The 19,047-nt window shown below is 58.8% G+C and overlaps 1 protein-coding gene across 1 annotated transcript in view; it reads right to left on the bottom strand.

Moving 5' to 3' along the window:
* Positions 1-19,047, bottom strand: part of PADI2 (peptidyl arginine deiminase 2) — a 40,345-nt gene that overhangs the window by 7,202 nt on the left and 14,096 nt on the right. Inside the window, exons 4-12 of the mRNA XM_081308082.1 lie at positions 14,150-14,211; positions 12,928-13,045; positions 12,486-12,611; positions 7,186-7,364; positions 5,821-5,924; positions 5,281-5,392; positions 4,501-4,608; positions 2,155-2,306; positions 470-614 (exon numbers count right to left, since the gene is read on the bottom strand). Coding sequence (XP_081164208.1) covers positions 470-614; positions 2,155-2,306; positions 4,501-4,608; positions 5,281-5,392; positions 5,821-5,924; positions 7,186-7,364; positions 12,486-12,611; positions 12,928-13,045; positions 14,150-14,211 — 1,106 coding nt within the window. The remainder of the gene's footprint in view (positions 1-469; positions 615-2,154; positions 2,307-4,500; positions 4,609-5,280; positions 5,393-5,820; positions 5,925-7,185; positions 7,365-12,485; positions 12,612-12,927; positions 13,046-14,149; positions 14,212-19,047) is intronic.

The raw sequence follows: 19,047 nt of genomic DNA, 5'->3' as shown, positions 1-19,047 counted from the left end.
CCTCTCCAAGTGCCACGAGGCCAGATCATTAGCACAGAACAGTCCAGGACAGGAAGTGGCAGCCATTCCTTTCATGTCATAAGATAGAAGAACTTTCCCCAGACCCGAGGCCCACCCTGCATCACCCTCTAGAGTGCTGTGGCCAGTTCAGTAGCCACTAGAGCTGTGGCTCATCTTGACTAGAGAGGTGCTATGTGAATAAAATACCAGATTGTGAAGATTTAGCATGAACAGAGAATGAAAAATGGCTAATAAATAATTCTTGTATTAATTACATATTGAAATGCCAATATTTTGGGTTTCCTGGGTTAAAAACTTACCTGCCACAGCCACAACCCACAAACCAGCTTCAGCCTACTTCCCTCTTCCTCCGTGCTGTTTCCCTCAGACCCTGCCCTTGGCTGGCAAGGGCCAGGAGTACTTGGGTCCTCTACTATCCTTTCCCGTCCAGTCTTGGGGACTGGCTCACCTTGGTGCCTGGGACGGGGATGAAGGTCATGAACTCGTCCACGTGGCCCACAGTCAGCCAGTCCGAGTAGAGCTCCACGGGCGCCTGCACCTGCTGGGCCTGCAGGAAGTCGCGCACCACCTTGGTCATCCGCCGCCCGCCGGACCTGAGTGGGAGTGCAGAGGGGGCACCCCTCAGAAGGCTGCCCGCCTCGCCTGCTGCCCCAGAGGGCCTGCCCCTGGTGTCCGGCCTCTGGGACCCGGCTGGAGCCGGGGTGGTGTCCGGGACGATGCAGGAGCCTGAGCCACAGGGTGAGACCCTGGTGCAGGCGGAGCCCAGGGGAAAAGGGGAGCATCAGCCACAGCCGCCACCTGGGTGAGGGCAGAACTGGACCCTCAGCCCCCGAGGTGCCGGTGAGAACGGGGAGGCCAGCCTTGTGCTCAGGAGTCCGGCCTGGGCTTCCCGGGAGGCCGCAAAGTGGGATGGCTTCGAATCTGCCCTCGCCCACTGCTCCGTGGGACACTAACTTCCGCTCACTTTATCTTTAATTGCTTCAAAAGACACCTCCTCCGGGAAGCCCTTCCTGACTTCCTGACTCCCGAGGCCTTCGTCTCCCCACACCCTTAGACGATGACCCATGGTCCTTAGGGGGGGTCTGGTCTGGCTCCTGCCTGGCCTCCTCCCGCCCTCCTGGGTCTGTGGCTCCGGCCCTCTGCTCTCCCCACCCGGGTCTTCCAGTGCCTCCTCCTCAGCCCCCCACCTCCCCTTGCTCCACAGAGCTGGCGCACCTGGGTCAGGAACCCTTCGCCATGCCACCCGCGTCCATCTTCTAAGAGCCCAGAGGAGTGCCTGGCCCACAGCTGGGCCTACGTGTCTCTAAGAAGCCCCCTCCACGCCTCCAGAGGCTTAGGGATCCCTCCTTGGGCCCCCTCTCCCTCCTCCTCCTCCTCCTCTCGAGGTTCACCCTTCTCTTTCCTCAGGGCCTATTTGCATGTCTGTGACCTTTTCTGTCTCCTTGAAGGCAGGGACAGGGACACTTGGTCCAGGACACTTGGCTGATGCCGAAATAGCTGCATTCTAGTGGATGAGTGACCCCCGAATGGAGGGGAAAGAAGAGGAGGGTGGGCAAATGGTCACTGCCTGTCCCACAGAGCAGAGCATCCATGGAGCTCAGAGGGACTCGATGTCCAGAACTTGGCTGGTCTTGCACATGCAGGTTCCTGGCAGCCCTTTTGCGAAGTGAGAACCCAAGTTGTCTCTCCCTAGCCACTGCCCTGATGGAGAAAAGAGTTTGCCTTTCCTGTGCTGGTGGGTTACAGGGCAGGGAGGGGGGCAGCGTGGACAGGCCAAGGAGCCAGTGACTCATGCTTCTGGGGACAGGGCTGTCTTCTTGTGTCTCCTTCACGTACGGTCAGCCCTGAGGGTCCACCGACGTGTTTCCGTTCACTCTCTGTGTCTCTCCACTGGACCCCCCCATTCCTTCCCACCTGGTTTATAACCTCATCTTACACCCTCACCTTTGGGGAAGAGGATGATTATATCAGGTGCTAATTAATGCTGAGACGTGAAGACTCCCTTGTTTTCTTTCTGTATTGACAGTCATGGCCGGGGACTCTCCCAGGCACCGACACCATGCAGGGGCCACCCAGGCCACCCCAAGCAGATCAGTGGCCCTCCCGCCCCCCGCTGCCCTCCGTGTCTCTTACAGAGGAAAACTGCTGCCGATGAGGATCCGTCCAAGGGGGTAGGCCTTGCCGTTCACAGTCACCGGGGGGCTGACCTCCAGGTTCCCAAAGGAATCCAGGCTGGTGACAGACTCAAAGAGGGGCTCCCGGGTCACGTAGCCAAAATCTGGGCCCTGGGTAGAGGCGACACCTGCCGTAAGTCTCCTGCCACCAGGCCTCAGCCCCACAGCTGCCTCAGATGCCGGCTCCTTCTCCACGCAAGGTCTGGCCTGGGGCCTCTAGCAGGGCCTCCCGGGGCATCTTGTTTCCACAAAGAGCAGGGGGTGCCGAGTGCTTGGGGGTGCCCACGTGCGTGCGTGGGAGTGAGGGTGCGCTGCTTCCCAAGCAGACCACAGTGGGGATCCCAGGATCGGTTCACGGGGACTGTTAGGTTCCTGCGCATCCCTCAATTCCCTGGGCCCTCAGTTTCCCCCTCTCTAGAAGAGGTATCCAGTAGGCGGCCTGAGGCAGGGGCCAGATTGGATCATTGTTCCCAGGGTTCTTTATCCCCTTCTCAGTAAGAGAATTTTGCATCCTGGCTAGTGTCAGGGTCACATGACTTGCTTTAGCCAATGAAATATAAGCAGAAGGGACGCATGCCAGCTGTGAGCAGAAGCCACAGGAGTCACTGTGTGTGTCTGTCCACCTTCTTCTTCATGGACCGGCAGAATGGCATTTCTCAGACTAAGGCTGTGGCTCTAGGTTCTAGAATGAAATAGACTGAGGCTCTAGAATGAGGTGGGCCAAGCTCCAGAATGCTATAGAACAAGGGTGGCTGGGGCTCTAGAATGGAGTGGGTGGAGGCTCTAGATGCTCTAGAATGAAGTCTTTGAATGCTCTAGAACACTCCAGGAAAATGTACCAGGCACAAGACTCTAGAATGAGGTGGGCTGAGGTTCTAGGATGAGGAAGGCATGAAGAAGCAGAGCCACAGATGACCTGAGCAAGAAGCAAACCTCTGTTGTCAGCTACTGAGAGTCGGGGTTGCTTGTTACTGCACCTTAGCTAGTAAGAGCTGACTGATACATGCAGAATTGGCAGAAATGTAACATCCACACCTTCCCAACCCATCCCCAACAATCACGCTTGGCCACTGGGCCCTTAGTAGCCTCAGAATGCTTCCTAGCACCAAGCGCCAATCAAAATATAATCCCATTGATCTCTTGAATTTTAAGGTTCCTTTCGTGATTTTTGGTAACGATGTAGGGATCTTGGTTGGGTACTGGCAGTGAGACTCTAGCTTGCCTTGACAAAAATCCCTTAAAAAAAAACAGAGTGGGAGGCTATGGCTTGTCTTGGCTGTGCTGAGGGGCTCAAGGGACAGCCTGCGGCAGGGGTGGATGGCAGGAGTGTAGCGCTTTCTTGCCTGGGCCCCAGCTGGCAACGTGGTGCTGGCCGGAGGTGGCTGGAGGCCGCAGGTGAGCTTCCAGCATCTGCAGGGCCTAGCACGCAGCAGAGCCAGCCTGGGCTGGCCTCCAGGACGGTGCAGCCTGGGGCCTTGGGACACTGGAGGCAGGTGGAGGCCAGGGGAGAGCCCGGGCAGATCAAACCTCAACCCGTGGCCACCCTGCTGCTGGCCATCTGACTTCACACCCTGCAGGGCTGGGGTCTGTGGGCAGCATCCGGGGCTGGAAACCGCAGAAACGGCGAGGACAGTACTGATGCCCCACACATGATGGCCACAGCAGCCCTGTGGGACCAGCCCATTTCTCTCCCCACTTTACAGAGGAGTAACTGGGGCTCGTGGAGGTCAGCGGCTTGCCCAAGGTCCCATTTTTGGTAAGGGGCCGCTGCGCACCGCCAGGTTCCTCTGGTATTTGGCAGTGAGCCCACATCCTTGGCTCTCTCCTCTCCCAGGAGGAGGGGACTCCATGAGTAGGTGTTCTCGGGGCGGGTGGGAGCCTGGTACGGGGCCGCCTCTGAGCAGGGACTGATTCCATGGTGTGGCTGGGGGCAGGAAAGGGGTGTGAAGATGGTCTCCGAGGAGTCCGGCTGCGTTAAATAAAACCTGCCTCTGCCCCAGCTCGAGCCCTGCCGAGCTCTGAGGTCAGAGCCAGGCTTTTTGACAGTCATGTGACTGTGTTTTTCTTCTGTGGAACTCACTGTGCTCTAAGTTGCCGAGTGGGGGGGGGACGGCAGCAGGCCTCTACAACTAGGTCTGGCCCTGTCTCCCACAGTTCCAGTGGCCACTACCCCAGCTGACCCACGTTGCAGATGAGAAAACAGGTCCCGGACAGTGGACCCGTGAGTCGGGGTGCCCAGGCCCTCCTGACCGCTCTGTCCTGTGAGGGTCCCTAGTGGCAACCCACAGCGGGCCGTGGATCTCACCAGGAGCTGCTTCACGGGGAAGTCCTTCAGGTTCCCATCGCGGGGGGAGTCCAGCACCACGGGAAAGCCTTTGTGGGGGGCCTCGATGTAGCCAAACTCAATTTCGTCCTGTGGGGACAGAGGAGAGCAGTCAGCGGAGCCCTGGGGAGGGCTCATCAGTCGGCCAGGGAGTGGGGAGGCTCTGGGAACAGAGGGGGTTTGCACACAGAGGGGCACAGAGCAAACAGGGTGACTGCCTCGTACCCACCTCCTGGTCCCCAGGGGGGCTGAACCACTGAGCCACATCCCCAGCCCTTTTTATGTTTTACTTTGAGAGAGGGTCTCACTAAGTTCCTCAGGGCCTCGCTAATTTTTTGCTGAGGCTGGTTTTGAACTTGTGATCCTCCTGCCCCAGCCTCCCAAGTCACTGGTATTACAGGTGTGCACCACTGCACCCAGCTTCAACCCTATTTAAAAAAAAAGGCAACATCCTGAAATATTTTCCTTCAGGTTAGGCTGAAGACTGCCCTGTATCCATCGTTACCGATCAGCCTCATTCTTTTTAGTATCACTTAGACTTCACTGCATGTTGTCACCCAGGCCCCATGGAGGGACACCTAAGTTGTGACATAGCCCTTTGCTTCACAAGAAGCCACACTTAGCAAATTGACTTATTCATGCATGTCTGTGCCCGTGTGCAGGCAGAACTGACCAGGTCCCCATACACAGTGGGACACTCAGCCAGCTCCTCTTGCCTGACCTGAGGCCACGTCCCTCCCAGCCCTGGCCTGGGCTCCACACCTGGATCCAGCGGTCGCCGCGGTTCATGTACTGGAAGCAGACCTTCAGTTCGCAGTTGGTTTTCTCCACCAGGTTCTTCACCTCCTTCAGGAACAGGTAGTTGTCCTTCATGCTGAGAAGGTGGGGAAGAGGAGGCCAGAAGGAAGGGTGAGCGGGGACAAGGGCCACCCTCTGTGGTGACGTTAGACCTGGCACCTGTGGTCTGAGCTGGGCAGATGAGACCACATCTGTGTTCACGGTCACCTTTGTGAAGGCCACTGGGGTCAAGGGTCATGCAAACCCACCTACTTTATGCAGTGTTCATCAAGGTCATGGACAAATAGAATGAGGAGGGGAACTCTCCCTCTCCTGCCCCCAAGTCCTACATCTCGGATCCCCAGATTGAAGAAGAGAGCAGTGCCTGGCCTGGAGCTGGGGCTGGCTCTAGGTTACACAGCTGGGAAGTGATGGAGCCAGGACCCGAACTCAGGTCTGCCTGACCCTGAAGCCAGCCTTGGTCCCTCTGCCCTGCCGCCTCTCGGGGCCGGGGCCGCCCCTTACCAGCAAACAAACACCGACACGGGAGGCAGGATGTTGGGGGTCATGATCCACGGTGCAATCCGGAATGTCACGGTGTCCGTGAAGATGGGGGTCAGGGGGATCCCCTGGGTGGGGAGAGAAGTCTCATTAGGAGTCCGGGAAGTTGCTCAGTGGGAGAGCGCTTGCTGGCATGGCCGAGGCCCTGGGCTGCATCTCCAACACCGCAACAGAAAGCAGCATGTAACTGGGTGCTTCCCACCCCTGCCTTCCAAACTGATGGCAATAGTACATTTATTGAGCACTTACTGTATGCCAGGCTCTGCTTTACAGGAGCTACAGGGGGCCAATGCTACTAAAATTCTCACTTTTCAGGGGCTGGGGATGTGGCTTAAGCGGTAGCGCGCTACCCTGGCATGCGTGGGGCACTGGGTTCGATCCTCAGCACTACATAAAAATAAAATAAAGATGTTGTATGCACCGAAAACTAAAAAATAAATATTAAAAAAAATGTCTCTCTCTCTCTGACTCTCTCTTAAAAAAAATTCTCACTTTTCAGACGGGGACACTGAGGAACAGGGGGTTAGTTCATCTGCCCAGTGTCTTGGGGTGGCTGAGCCAGGATTGAAACCTGGGCAGTCAGATTCCAGGGTCTGTTCTCAGACATCCCAGCTAGGACCAGCCTCCACTGTCTGCAGATCCCATTTATTCTGCCCCCATAGGACGCAGGGGTAAAAATGGGGACGGGCTCCTGTGCCTGCCAGAGTGGCCAGTCCCTGCCCTTTCCTGAGTGAGATGGGGTGGGACTGAGGGCCGGAGTCTGGGGATGCAAGGTCCTTGTGCTGAGAGGCTCTCGGGTCCTCAGGCTGTGCCTTCAGCGAGGGTCTTCTCTAGGGGACAGGAGCATACCTATTCTTCCAACCTCCGCAAAGCCAAAGCAAATATCTGAGATGCTGACCACAGGACAGGGCCCCACTGAGGCTGGGACTTGAGGTTCAGCCTATGGTCAGAGCTGGTGTGACCCACCCCTGAGGTGAGGGGTGCGACTGGGGCACAACAGGGCACACAGTCGGAGGCTGGCAGACCTCACAGGTGTGGCCTGGTTAGGCCTTGGCTGACCACTGGGACTGTGCCTCAGGACCAGGCCACACTACTGTAGGGAGGAGGGTGGCCAGGGCACAGGCTGGGGAGGGTCAGGAACATTACCTTTGGGGACTCCTGGGATTGCACTAAGGAAGAAGACCCCAGAGCATGCAGAGGACCCTGCAGACGTGTGGCCGTGGGGGCCTGGGCCAGCCCACGTGCTGTGAGGGCAGAGGAACGTGGCCGGGCGCCGGGGGTGGCCTTCTGGCCCCCAGGGCAGCCCCTTGTGGGGGCCTGGGCCCTCACCTCAGCCATGTACTCCAGCAGGCTGACGTGGATGGAGACCAGGCCCGAGAAGCTCTCGTCGGGGAAGCGGAGGCCTTCCACGAAGAACAGCAGCTCCGCGGAGCCGCCCGTGTACTTCACCACGTGGTAGAGCTTCTGCCGGCCCAGGATGTGGACGTAGCGCTGGCCGAAGAATGGATCTGGAGGGGGAAGGAGCGGCATCAGGCCCCGGCTCATCAGCAGGAGGTAGGCGAGATCACTGATGGGGACAAGTGGCTTGTCCTCAAGACACAGAGGAAAGCACAGCAGCTGATGCCACCAGCCGACTACGCGGTGTCGTCGATCATCATCTCAGCACTATGTGTCCCAGCTCGTTCGTCTGTGAAGGAAGTGGCTCCCTCCTGAATTGTGCGTTTGAAGTGAGAGCGGATAGTAACCGCACAGCTGCGGGGGAGGGGAGGGCGCCATTTTCCCATTTCACAGACGAGGAAGCTGAGTCTCAGAAGACGTGGCTTGTCCAAGGTCGTCTACACGGTGACTGATCTGGACCCTGATTCTTGCCTGATCCTGAACACCAAGCTCCCAACCCCTTTGTAAAACACCAGCGCACCCATCTGTACGCACAGGTCCCCTCTGTCACGAAAGCCATGCTGGTGTGACGACAGACAGATGCTGTGTCTCTGGCCATTGATTTTCGGGACCAGGAGGGACGCAGGCTGCGCCAGGGCTCCTGCCCCTCTGAGGTCTCCAGCCCATCACTGTCCCGTGGTTTCCCTTGGAATGGTCTCGCCCCTCCTTCCTGCAGGTCTCCGATTGTGCCTTTGTGGGAATCCCGCCCAGGTCCCCAGAGCGCACCCTGGGGATCTGTTCAGAGCTTCCGCAGCCGCTGCCCCTTCCTGTCACATCCTTTCTAGATGTACGTGGGCCAGAGACAGGCCTGCCCAGCCCTGCTCCCACCTGGCACCTGATCACGCTTCATAAATGCTCATGAATGAACCAGTGGCTTCCTCCCGACTGTCCCTACGGGGGAGGCCAACGGGGAATTTTCAGGCTGATTCAGGCCCAGCAATTGATATCTATTATTTTCCTCCAAGTGCTGGGGATGCAACCAGGGCCTCACGTGTGCTAGGCAGGTGCTCCGCCACCAAGCACAGCCCCAGTCCTTGGGAATTGCGTTACTATTCTGTGACTGGCATGGCCAAGGACCTCTGGGGAGACGGACTATCACCACGCGGCATCTGTGCCTAGGAGCAGTGCTCAGCTGGTGCTCAGATAGAATGCCCAAGGGATGCGAGGGATGGTCATAACAGCAGCTACGTGGTGAGAGGTCTTGTCTGGTTACTTGCGCTGAAGTGGGTGGGAGGGAGGGGACCGGGTGGGAGGCATCTGAACGGAGGAAGGCAGTGTTGGGGACACCCTTGCAGGAGGCAGGGTTGGCTGCGGGGTGTGTCGGGGAGATACTTGCTGGGTAAAGCCAAGGAGGCGGGATCCTACGGCAGAACCAGAAGAAGGCTCTGTAGCCCTGCAGGCTGCAAGGGCGGATCAGGCTCAGCTCAGCAGTGATGATGCTGAATGACCCGTCGCCAGGGGTTAGGACCCAGGGGTTAGGACCCAGGGGTGAGAACAGTAGCCAAAACACTCCTGCTACAAATGTGTCAGGATCAATACCTGTGAAACGCGGGGACCAACCGCGAAGCCCAGGCTTGGGTGGCTCCTCTGTGGGACACAGTGTCCAACCAGACCTGGATCCGAGGTCACTAAAAGGGGGGCTACCCCAGTGGTTACGACTTCCCAAGTCAGAAAGGCCCGGGTTTGGATGCACTCTGGCTTTATAGGTTGGGAAACCTCTGGGAATTCTCTTGACCCCTCCGAGCCGCATCTGTTAAGCAGAGGACAACAGCACCCAGGCCACAGGGTCATTGCAAATGGTAACCTGAGTAACCTCGGTAACCAGGTAACCACGGGTACCAGGCAGGAACCTATGGGTGCTGCCCGGGAGAGGCAGTGGGAGGTCAGCCCGCCCTGACCAAAGAAGCAGCATCTGGCCTGGGGTCCTTGGGTCGGTCCAAGAAGAAAGGGGGTAGACAGACCTGGGCGTCCCAAGGACCTCGTCACAGCTCAACACAGAAGGACAGGTCCATCTGACCCAGAGCCAAAGTGTGCCCTGTGGCCCCCTCCCCAGTGGATCCACAGGGGTCTGTCCACAGTGCCCCTCCCTCTCCCCTCCTCCGGCCCACGTGCCCCAGGGTGCACTTGAGCTGCTCTTGAGCTGAAGCTCAGGAGATTCAGGCCCGGAAGCCAACTCCTTGTTTGCAGGAGTCCCAGGTGCCAAGTGTCCCAGGGCTCAGACAGCAGAGGCTCCACCAGGGTCTCGGACCGAGAGGGATCTGGCCGGGGGAGGGGTCAGCAGGGAGGGCACACTCTGGCCCTCCTCTGGCAGCTCCCTCCTCCCCACGTGGCCTGTGCCCTGGGACTCACAATGTGTCTCTATCCTGGGCCTGTTCTGGGGTCTGAGCCAGTGCCAGGAGGGTGGATTCCTTGATGGGAACAACCCAGCCATTGTCTCCAGGAGCGGCTGTCCCCGTTCCTTCCACCCTGGTGTGGCTGGCTGTCCCTGCAGGCACCAATAACGCCTTTCATCTGAGTAGCCCTCGTGCCTTGGGCTGGCCCCACCGGCCACACCCACCTCTCCTCAGCCCCAGGCTTTGGCCCCCGCTGGCCAGCGCGTGGTGTGGTGTGGTTTGGTGTGACCCTGCCCGTCACTTTGGAATGATTCCACCTCCCCAGGTGACTCCAGAGAGTGTGACCAACTGTCTTGTTTTGCCTGGGCCCACGGGGTTTCCTGGGTTGAGGGACGTTCAATGCTAAAACCAGGAAAGTCCTAGGCACATGGGGACAAATTGGTCACCAAGTGCTTGTAGGAAGAGGTGACACCCCCAATTCTTGGGGTTCTGGGCAGAACCCGAGTCACTAGGTTTTTCTAAGAGCACTGGAGGCTTCAGCTCACCCCAATCATTATAAATAATAATAATCACAATATTTCCAACAAAGCACAGCTGTTGTCTATAGAGAGCTCTCCACAGCCATTTCCTAGAGGGTCTGGCACGTCCCTCATTCCATCCCCCTGCCATTTGGAGCAGTGGTGGCTCCCATGCAGAGGAGGACCCAGGGCTGTGGCTGGCAGACCTCCCTGGCACCAGAGCTCCCTCCCAGGACCCCTGGAGCCCAGCTCCCTGCTTTTCAGGAGAATGAGACCAACCCTGCTGGGACACAGGTGACCACATGACATTTGTGTAACATTCTCAACCACAGGTACATTCATATTTGTGTTTTTTCTCTTGCAGTACTGGGATTTGAGCCGGGGGTGCTTCCCACAGAGCTAGACCTCCAGCCTTTTTTATTCTTCATTTTGGGATAGGGCTTGCTGAACCCCCACGCTGCTCTTGAACTTGCTCTTCTCCCGCCTCAGCCTCTCCATGGCAGGGGTCACAGGTGAGCAGCACTGCACCAGGCTTGTCTTCAGATTTTGACAAAGCCAAGATGTGCACGGGGAAGACAAGGAAACTGGGCCCTGGGTGAGTTATTTCTCTTCCTCTCCGCCTGGGTGGGGCTCAGAGTATCCACCCAGAGGCCACCTTTGTGAGAATCTCACTGGGTGGCGGCCACTGTCTAGTTAAGAGCTCTCCCTGCAGACAGGCAGCCCAGGTAACACTCTCGGGGAATATTCTCTGAGGACTTACAGAGGTGGCTTCTCTTTCCTTGCCAGCTCGGGACCCATCTCTGATGGCCAGCCAGGGGGAGGGAGGTAAATGTGGAGCCAGACTTGAGTCCAGCCCTCTGCCCCCAGGGGCAGAGACTCTCGACCTTGCCAAGGCTTCACCATCAGCCGCAGGTCTCTGTCAAGGCCAAGGCCGCCGTCCTGCCTGCACCCCTCCTGCTGTGGCAACTCTGGCCTGGGCATAAATATCAACATCTCGGCCCCCTGGGGCAGTGGAGCCAGTCCGACTCCAGGGACATTCCGACCTGCTGGAGGTCACTGCGCAGGGCCCAGGGTGGCACCGTAGGGGGCTGGCATGGGGTGGCTCGTGTCCACTGGCATCCTGGTTAAGTCTGAGGTGAGCCTCCCCCCAGGGTGACTGCCTTTCTAATGGTCCTGTCCAAGAGTGGGCCCAGCCCCCCAGAGAGCCCCTAGCCATGGTGAACTTCAAGGCTGTTTTGCTGGGGAGGTCTGAACACATAAATCAGATCTTGACCGTCCCTTGCTTAAACCCTCTGATGGCTCCACCGCACTTAGAATAAATCCAAACCCTGTCCGCATGCTCTGGCCCCCGGTCCGGCTCGCTGACCTTGGTCCCCCACACATCCCCCCCTCTGGATTCCTGCCCCTCCAAGGCTCAGAACAGCACCCTCCTCCGTGCTCGGCACACCCCCTCCCCTGTCTCAGATGCTGTCCCCTCGGCTCACAGAGCCTCAGCTCAGACACCACCTCCCTGGTGGCTTCCCCAGACCACCCAGCCTGCGGGGCCTTGGGCCTGTCCCGCTCTGTGACTCCCTCTGTTCCGTCTCCTCCAAAGCTGCTATTTATTATGTCCCCTGGCTAGGTGGCCGCTTTTCAAGGGCAGGGTGTGACTCTTGTGTTTACTGCAGGGATCCCGGCTCTGAGGAAGGTGCTGGCACCAAGGTGACTCAACACATGGTCATAGAATGTGAGATAAGTGCAGGCAGCTCTGCGGACTGGCTCTGGGGCAGAGCATGTCCCCTGCACAGCAGAGGCCCAGGATACCCTGTCACCAAGGAGAGGAACAAGGGGTCACTTCCTGCAGGGTGCCCACAGCATCTCTGCGCGGGGGGGGGGGGAGGCTTTACAATTTAGAGATGGCTGGGCAAGTGGTGCACACCTGTAACCCCAGTGACTCGAGAGGCCCGAGGCAGGAGGACTCTAAGTTCAAGGCCAGCCTCGGCAACTTATGGAGGCCCTGTCTCAAAATAAAAAATAAAAAGGGTTGGGAATGCGGCTCAGGGGTTAAGCCCCCCTGGGTTCAATAACCAGTAACAACAACAACGACAAAGTGGAGACGCCACCCGCCTTGCCTCAGGTACCTTGAAGGTGACATAACTCCAGAGGAGAGAAACCCTGAAATCCCTGTCTCCTGGGCATCAGAAAGGAGGACACAGACCCAGGTCGCTGCAGCCTCCCGTGGGAGGACAGACCTACGTCAGGGGAGCCTCCCAAGTCCTGAGGCCAGGCTGTGCTGTGCGGGGGCCACGGGGGCTGAGGGAGGAGGGTGGTGGCCTCAGGGGGCAGCGCGGGGATCACTCACTCTCCACGTAGAACACGCCCACTTTATCCGAGTCCCCCATGGCGATGTAGAGGACCATCTCGTATCCAGCCGGCAGGCGGTCGGGGCCCTTGGTCCTCAGGACCATCGGGGACATGTCCTTGAGGTCTGAGGGGCAGAGGCACAGGGGTCAGCGTGATGGGCCTGGGTGCTGGCCTCCCAGTGCCCGTGTCACGGGAACCCCAGAAGACCAAAGGGAGAGGACGACACTGGCAATCCCTTCCGACACCCCAGGTGGCTTCCTTGTTCGCCCCGGGTGTGACTTTAGAAAATGTGGCTCCAGGTGAACTGCAGTTGAGCACAGGTGGACGTTTGGGTCCTTCGTCCCCAGGAAGCCCAGGTCCAACCTGCCTGACCCTCCGCTCAGCCCAGGATGGCGTGGATGCCCCCTGCCCCTCCTGGCCCCCGGGGGCCCCGCTGGTACCTTCCTTGCTGTAGACCTTGTTGTCACTGAAGTCCTCCTTGGGCAGCCAGGGCGTGTCTCGGTCACAGTTCACCAGCAGGATGGCCCCCTGGCCCTCAGGACCCCAGGTCCAGGTCGCCTGGAAGCGCAGGAGGACGGGTGAGCGTCCTCTTCTCTACCCCAGGGCAGACTCTGAGGGCCACCTGAGAGCACCTCGGGATGTGGCTGACGAGCAGCCACCATCTACGGGTGTGCGTGTGTGTGTGTGTGTGTGTGTGTGTGTGTGTGAGCTACCATCTGGCAAATGTGACTTCCAAGTCCGATGCCCAGAGGGGACCCGTGTGAACATCCAGGACACACGGACAGGAGGGCTCTGGTGTCGGGCGGCCATGCCTGGCAGCGTGGAGCTGGGAGGAGGAGGGCGGCCAGAGCCATGGGCGGACGGTCTGAGCCGGGACTCGGGGTCCCGAGGCCGGGAGTCCGGATGGGGCCTGCGTGGTGCGTCACTGGCTTTTCCTTTTCCTGCACTAGGGACTGAACCAGGGGACGCTGCCACTGGCCTACGTCCCCAGCCCTTTTTATATCATTTGAGACAAGTTCTCCCTAAGTTGCCCAGGCTGCCTGGGCCTGGCGATCCTCCTGCCTCAGCCTCCCAAGTCGCCGGGGTCACGGGCGTGGGCACCACACCGGCTTCTGCTGCTTCGTTTTCTACACTGCAGCCAGGGGACTACAAGAAAATCGAACCCGATCACGTCACTCTCCTCCCCTAAGCCCGCCCTGCTGACACAGGGCTAAGCCTGGCTCCTCACGGTGGCTGCGAGGCCCAGGAGACCTGCCCGCCTCTCCACGCCATCACCTCTACCTCGTCTCCGCCTCGCCTGGCTCACTCTGTTCCACCCGCACTGGCCGCCCGTCCGCTCCCCAAATGCCAAGCCCCCGGGCCTCTGCCCATGCTGGTCTTCTGGCTGGACCCATGTCCTCCTTTTTGCTGGTCAAATCTCTTCGCCCTTCCAGCCTCAGCACAGCTGGCCCTTCTCCCAGGAAGCCTGGCTGGTCCCCAGACCAGAGCCCCTTCCATGGCCCAGCACACAGCCTTTGGGGGGCACTTAGGGCAGTTGTTATGACACTGGCCTGCGAGTGGGCGTCCTGTGCCGTGGGAGTCTCTGGATGCCTACAGGGTCTACTCCGGGGCTCTGCCCTTGAGCTGCCCGAGTTCGGGGCGTCTACCCTGATGGCTAGGTACCTTCTTTGGGTTGTTCTTCTCCACCTCGCCGTCCCGGTCGGCGTCCACATCCAGGGAGATCTCTGGGGAGGAGAAACATGGGTGAGCTGCTGACCCTGCCAGACAGGGTGGCACGGACCTGGGGGACCTGTGGGACCTGGGGCCACTCACCCAGGCACTCGGTGGCTGGGGATGGGGGCCCTGCGAGCTCATCTTCTCTGAGCCCCTGGCTAATGTCCACACCCCAGGGCACCTCTGCAGACGCCGTGTGGACCGGCAGCTTACAGCCTTGGGGGTGCTGCTGGACAGGCCAGGGATCCCCCTCCCTCCTTCTTGGGGGCTGGGGATCAGTCCTCACTGGACAGATTTGGAGCCTCCATTCAGAAGGGTGCAGTCCCAGGGGCACACGGGAGGTGGGAGCAGAACTGAGGTTGGTACTGCACCCGTCTGAGCTGGTTATAATTTGGAAATGTACCAGCTCAGGGCTCCCTGTCTTTCCCAGTCCATCTGGGCGTGTGTGTGTGCACACGTGTGTCTGTGTGTGCACACGTCCTCCTCTCCAAGAACTACCAGAAGTCTAGGTTCCATCAACAAGGACCGAGGGTTTCCCTCTGGGTGAGAAACCATGTCTTCAACCCTCTTGATCTGAGGGTGCCTGTGATCGGGGCTCCTGGTAGATGACCAGGCAGGGTCCCTGCTTATCCTTCTTTCAGGGAAGGGACTTTTATCATTCCCGGGCCCACCATGGAGACAGGCTTTGTGGAGACTGTGGGGCAGTGGAGAGGTTTAGCATTAGACAGTGTTGGTTTGGACCCTGGTTCTCTGCTTAGGAGCTGTGTGACTATGGGCAGATTAGACAACCTCTCTGAGCTCCAGTTTCCTCAGTTTTAAAGTGGAGTCCTTTCCTATAAAAATTGCAATGACAGGCATTCCTGACCTTTGAGCCAGATAATTAATTCTTCGGAGTTAAGAGACTGATAGGTGCTGCTGGGGTGGCATCAAGAGTGTCACCCAGAGTGAGACGCGCTGGTTTCAGGCCCCAGAGCTGCCCAAGGGGGACCGCACACACCCTGCAAGACTTGGACTGAGGTGGGGGCTGGGTGGGTCGAATGTGTTCCCACGACAGCCAAGCCCTCTCCCTGGGTGGGGTGGGGGGTGAGGCGGTCCTGGCACAGGAGGGGCACAGATGTCACCCTTTCCTTCGTGGTCCAGCCCCACCGGGTCCACACCTAAGTCCTCCCTCAGCCCAGCCTCCTGCCCCTCAATGTGGCCGTCCTGGGGTGGACAGAGGCAAGAAGGAGGGGGCAGGGAGGTCCCTGGAAGAGGTATCCTATAGTGTCCTGCTCCCAGGGCCTCCTGGGAGGCTGCAAGGCCCACTTCTCCACTCCCGCCACTGTGGAGCCTGTGCCGCGGCTCCGGCACCTGGCCAGGCCCTGGTGACCGTGCACAGACCCGCTCTGAAGGAGCCTCCAGTCTTGGAGGGAACTGTCACTGGACCCCTTTTGGGGGAGAGCAAGCCAGGGCTCCAGGGAACCGCCCGCCAGGGAGCTGGCCCGGAGATCCTGGAGGGGGACGAGCAAGGGCCCGGGGAGAAGGGGGGCGCCCGTGTTCCCGACGAGGCTGAGGTCAGGAGCAGGAGCAGGGCTGGTGCTGGAGGCCAGCTCCTTTCCCACCCGCGCCCACTGCAGACCGCTTTCCATGGCTGCTCTCCTCAGAGTCACTCCCTGGGACCTGCCACCACTCGGAGTCCACACAGAGGCACCCAGGCTTTCACCAAGGCACCCAGCAGGGAAGCGACCCCTGAAGTTCCTGGAGTGCAGGCCGGCTCCGGGTCTCTTCTGTTGTCTCCATGGATCTAGGGCTGACATCTGGCCTCTGGCTGACCTCTGACTGACCTCCTACCTGGGCTGTTTCCAAAAGCTAAGGTCACCTTCAAATGCTTGCTCCCTTGAAAGTGGAGATCAGAGAAAGAGGCTTCGGCCACCCCTGCAGCCCTGGGGCCTCTGTCTCTAAGCTGCAGGGAAGCTCTGATTGTCACCGCCACTGAAGCAGCGGTCCTTAGAGAGCGATTAGGAAGCGCTCTGCGTTGCTTTGTTGCAGTATGAATTTCTCAACTTCTGAAGTTTTATCAGTTTAGCCAGGCACAGTGACACACACCTGTAGTCCTAGCCACTCGGGAGGCTGAGGCAGGAGGATTGCAAGCTTGAGGACAGCCTCAGTGACTTAGTGAGACCCTCAGTGACTTAGTGAGACCCTGCCTCACAACAAACAAACAAAAACGAGCCGAGGATGTGGCTCAGTGGTAAAGCACCCTGGATCCGGTCTCCAGCACCAAAAAACAAAACAAAAACACAAGCAAAGAAACCAAAAATTTTCAATGTGATATTTGTACCATATGCAAAAAAAAAAAAAAAAAAAAAAAAATCAGACAAAACAGCACTGAATGGTTTCTTATCCAGCTCTTCTTTCCATCTTCCTGGTACAAAAATAAAACGATACTTCTTTCTATTTCCTGCTTTATTAAATTGGGCCAGGCTTTGCGGCCTTCCTGTTATGAAATTCGGGCATTTCATCACTGTCCCCTTATCACCTCCTCCCACCTCCACGGTGCTTCCTGATTCTCTTTGGGACCTGTGACCTGTCCCTACAGCCAACTGCATGGCCTCTTTGCCCTTCACCCTCCCTCCGAGGTCCCCCAAGTTGCAAGCCATCCCCTGGGTCTGCTCCCCTGCCAGGCTCCTCGGTGTCTGATGTCACCCAGTGTCAGAGGGCCGAGGCCTGCGGGGACAGTGATCGGGGCTGGCAGGACCTGCCCAGAGCGCTGCCCGTCCGGGGGGGGGAGGAGGGGAGGACACCTGTTTCAGGGACTCCGGGCTCCAGACATTTCCCAGAGGCTCGGGCTCCTACCTCAGCTCCTCTGAATAGCTCCCAGGGGTCGGGTGGCGCCTGGGTGTGGGGCAGATTAACGGGAAATGTCACTAGGATTGGGTTCAAGGCCGTCTGCCCTGAGGATCAAGACGCTGGCCGGCTGCCAGCCCCATGGACAGTGGCGGGGTGCTGGCCTCCGGGGCTTGAGCAGCCTGGGATGCGGCGGGGAGCAAGGACCCCTCCCCATAGCCAACGCGGGTGCTGGTCAGGGGCCCCAGGAGCGACTGAGCTGGTGGCTACAGGTTCCCAAGGCCCATTCTTGTGCGCTGCTCACCGCCAGGGCCTGGCAGGGGCCCACTCCTCAGGTTGTCCCCTCCGCTTCGCCCTCAGGGGAAGTTTTTGCAATCAGCTCCAACCAGAGTCCTGAAGGTCCTCAGGCTAATTTCCACTCTGTAGCTTGGAGAAAGGGAGGCCTAGAGGTGCGCTGCTCATCCCCGTCACACAGCAAGTTCTGGCAGGACTGGACTAAATTAGGGCCTGATTTGGCCAAGGGCACCGTCTATCTGTTCCCAGGGAGGAAGCTGCAGGACAGTAAGCTTCATCGTCCTCCATGCAGAGTCCTGTGGCCACCCTGAGGAAGGGAGGCTCAGAGGGCTTCCGCTGAGCACCTGCTCTGCGCCCTTGGCACTGGCACGGTCCCCTTGCACGTGCCACTCCGTGAATCCTTGGAAGCCCCGCTCAACAATGCCCAGTGCGTCCCATCTTGCAGATGAGGAAACTGAGGCTCGGGATGGTGGTGGCCCGAGGTCTCAGTGTGTTCTCGGGTGTTCCTGCCTCCCCGGCACTGGCCCTATTGATGGCTCGGGATGGGGGCTCAAGGGCCCCTGGGGTAAATGCCGGAGGAAGAGGAGGCCTGGGGTGGGGGACGCAGAGATCAGAGCTCCCAGGGGAAGCCAGTCTCCTTTCCTTCAGGGTCCCCGGGGCATCAGGAAGCACAAGTTCTGCAGGAGATCCTGGAGGGGGGCGAGCCCAAGCTTTCCTCTAGCTTGACTTTGGACTCTGTAAATGGCCTGGCCTTTTCTTGAGAGGACCTGTCACTTTTCATGGTGCCATGACAGTAAGAGCTGAAGGCAAGCTGTTATACTAATGTCGTATTTTTGGTCATGCATCAACGTTGTCAAGCTTCTCATGTTCCTTAGGGGCCCAGAGGGGGCATCTTACTGGCCCGTGGAACCTCGGTATCTGGAAGTCACAGCAGTTAAATACACAAGTGTCCAGGGAATGCAGAAGCTCAGACCCTTGACCGCGGGCGGCCGTGGGCTCCCTCTGAGCTTCTGTCTTCTGACGAAGGAGAAGAGCCCGTCCTCCTCCTGGTTTCCGTCTGTCTTCAGTCTGCCTGTGCTGGTGGACGTCTGGACGGCACAGGCAGCCCCAGAGATCACCTTCATCTGACAGGTCTCTGTCCTCAGGGATTCGGTTTCCGAGGACAGTCATCCGAGACTGTGTATGTGGGGTGCGCTCACGTGCCAGGGCCCAGCAAACCAGGGCGTCTTTGGTTTCATCTCCCAGGGCCCCCTGAGGTCATCCCCATCAAAGTCCCAGGCCCGGGCTGGCCACCCTTGGATGCAGAAAGAGGGCAGACTGACCACCCACCAGGCCCATTGGGGGTCAGCTGAGGAATGGGAAAGTGCGGCCGCGGAGCCTGTTCCCCGTGGCTGAGGGCACAGAGGAGGCTGGTGGGGCTGGGTGGGGGGTTCCAAAACCCCCAGGAGGAGGATGTGACGTAATCCAAGTGACTTAGTCACATCAGCCACTTTCTAGGTGTGTGGCCCCAGGCAACCTTTTGTTGGTTTTATAGCCTTGATTCTTTTCATCTGCAAAACAGGGACAATACTAAGTCTGTCCCTGGAATCACCTTGAGGCTAGATGGGGGGGGGGAGGCGCAGCTGGGGGCCCAGCGAGCGCCAAGTGCACAATATTTTGGATTGGATCCCCAGAACCGAAAAAAGGGAGAAAGGAGAGGAAGGGAATAGACTGCTCTCATGGAGGTG

The sequence above is a fragment of the Spermophilus citellus genome (assembly GCF_964194105.1).
Source record: "Spermophilus citellus genome assembly, chromosome: 9".
Taxonomy (NCBI): Eukaryota; Metazoa; Chordata; class Mammalia; order Rodentia; family Sciuridae; genus Spermophilus; species Spermophilus citellus.
This window is presented reverse-complemented; position numbering and strand designations above follow the sequence as displayed.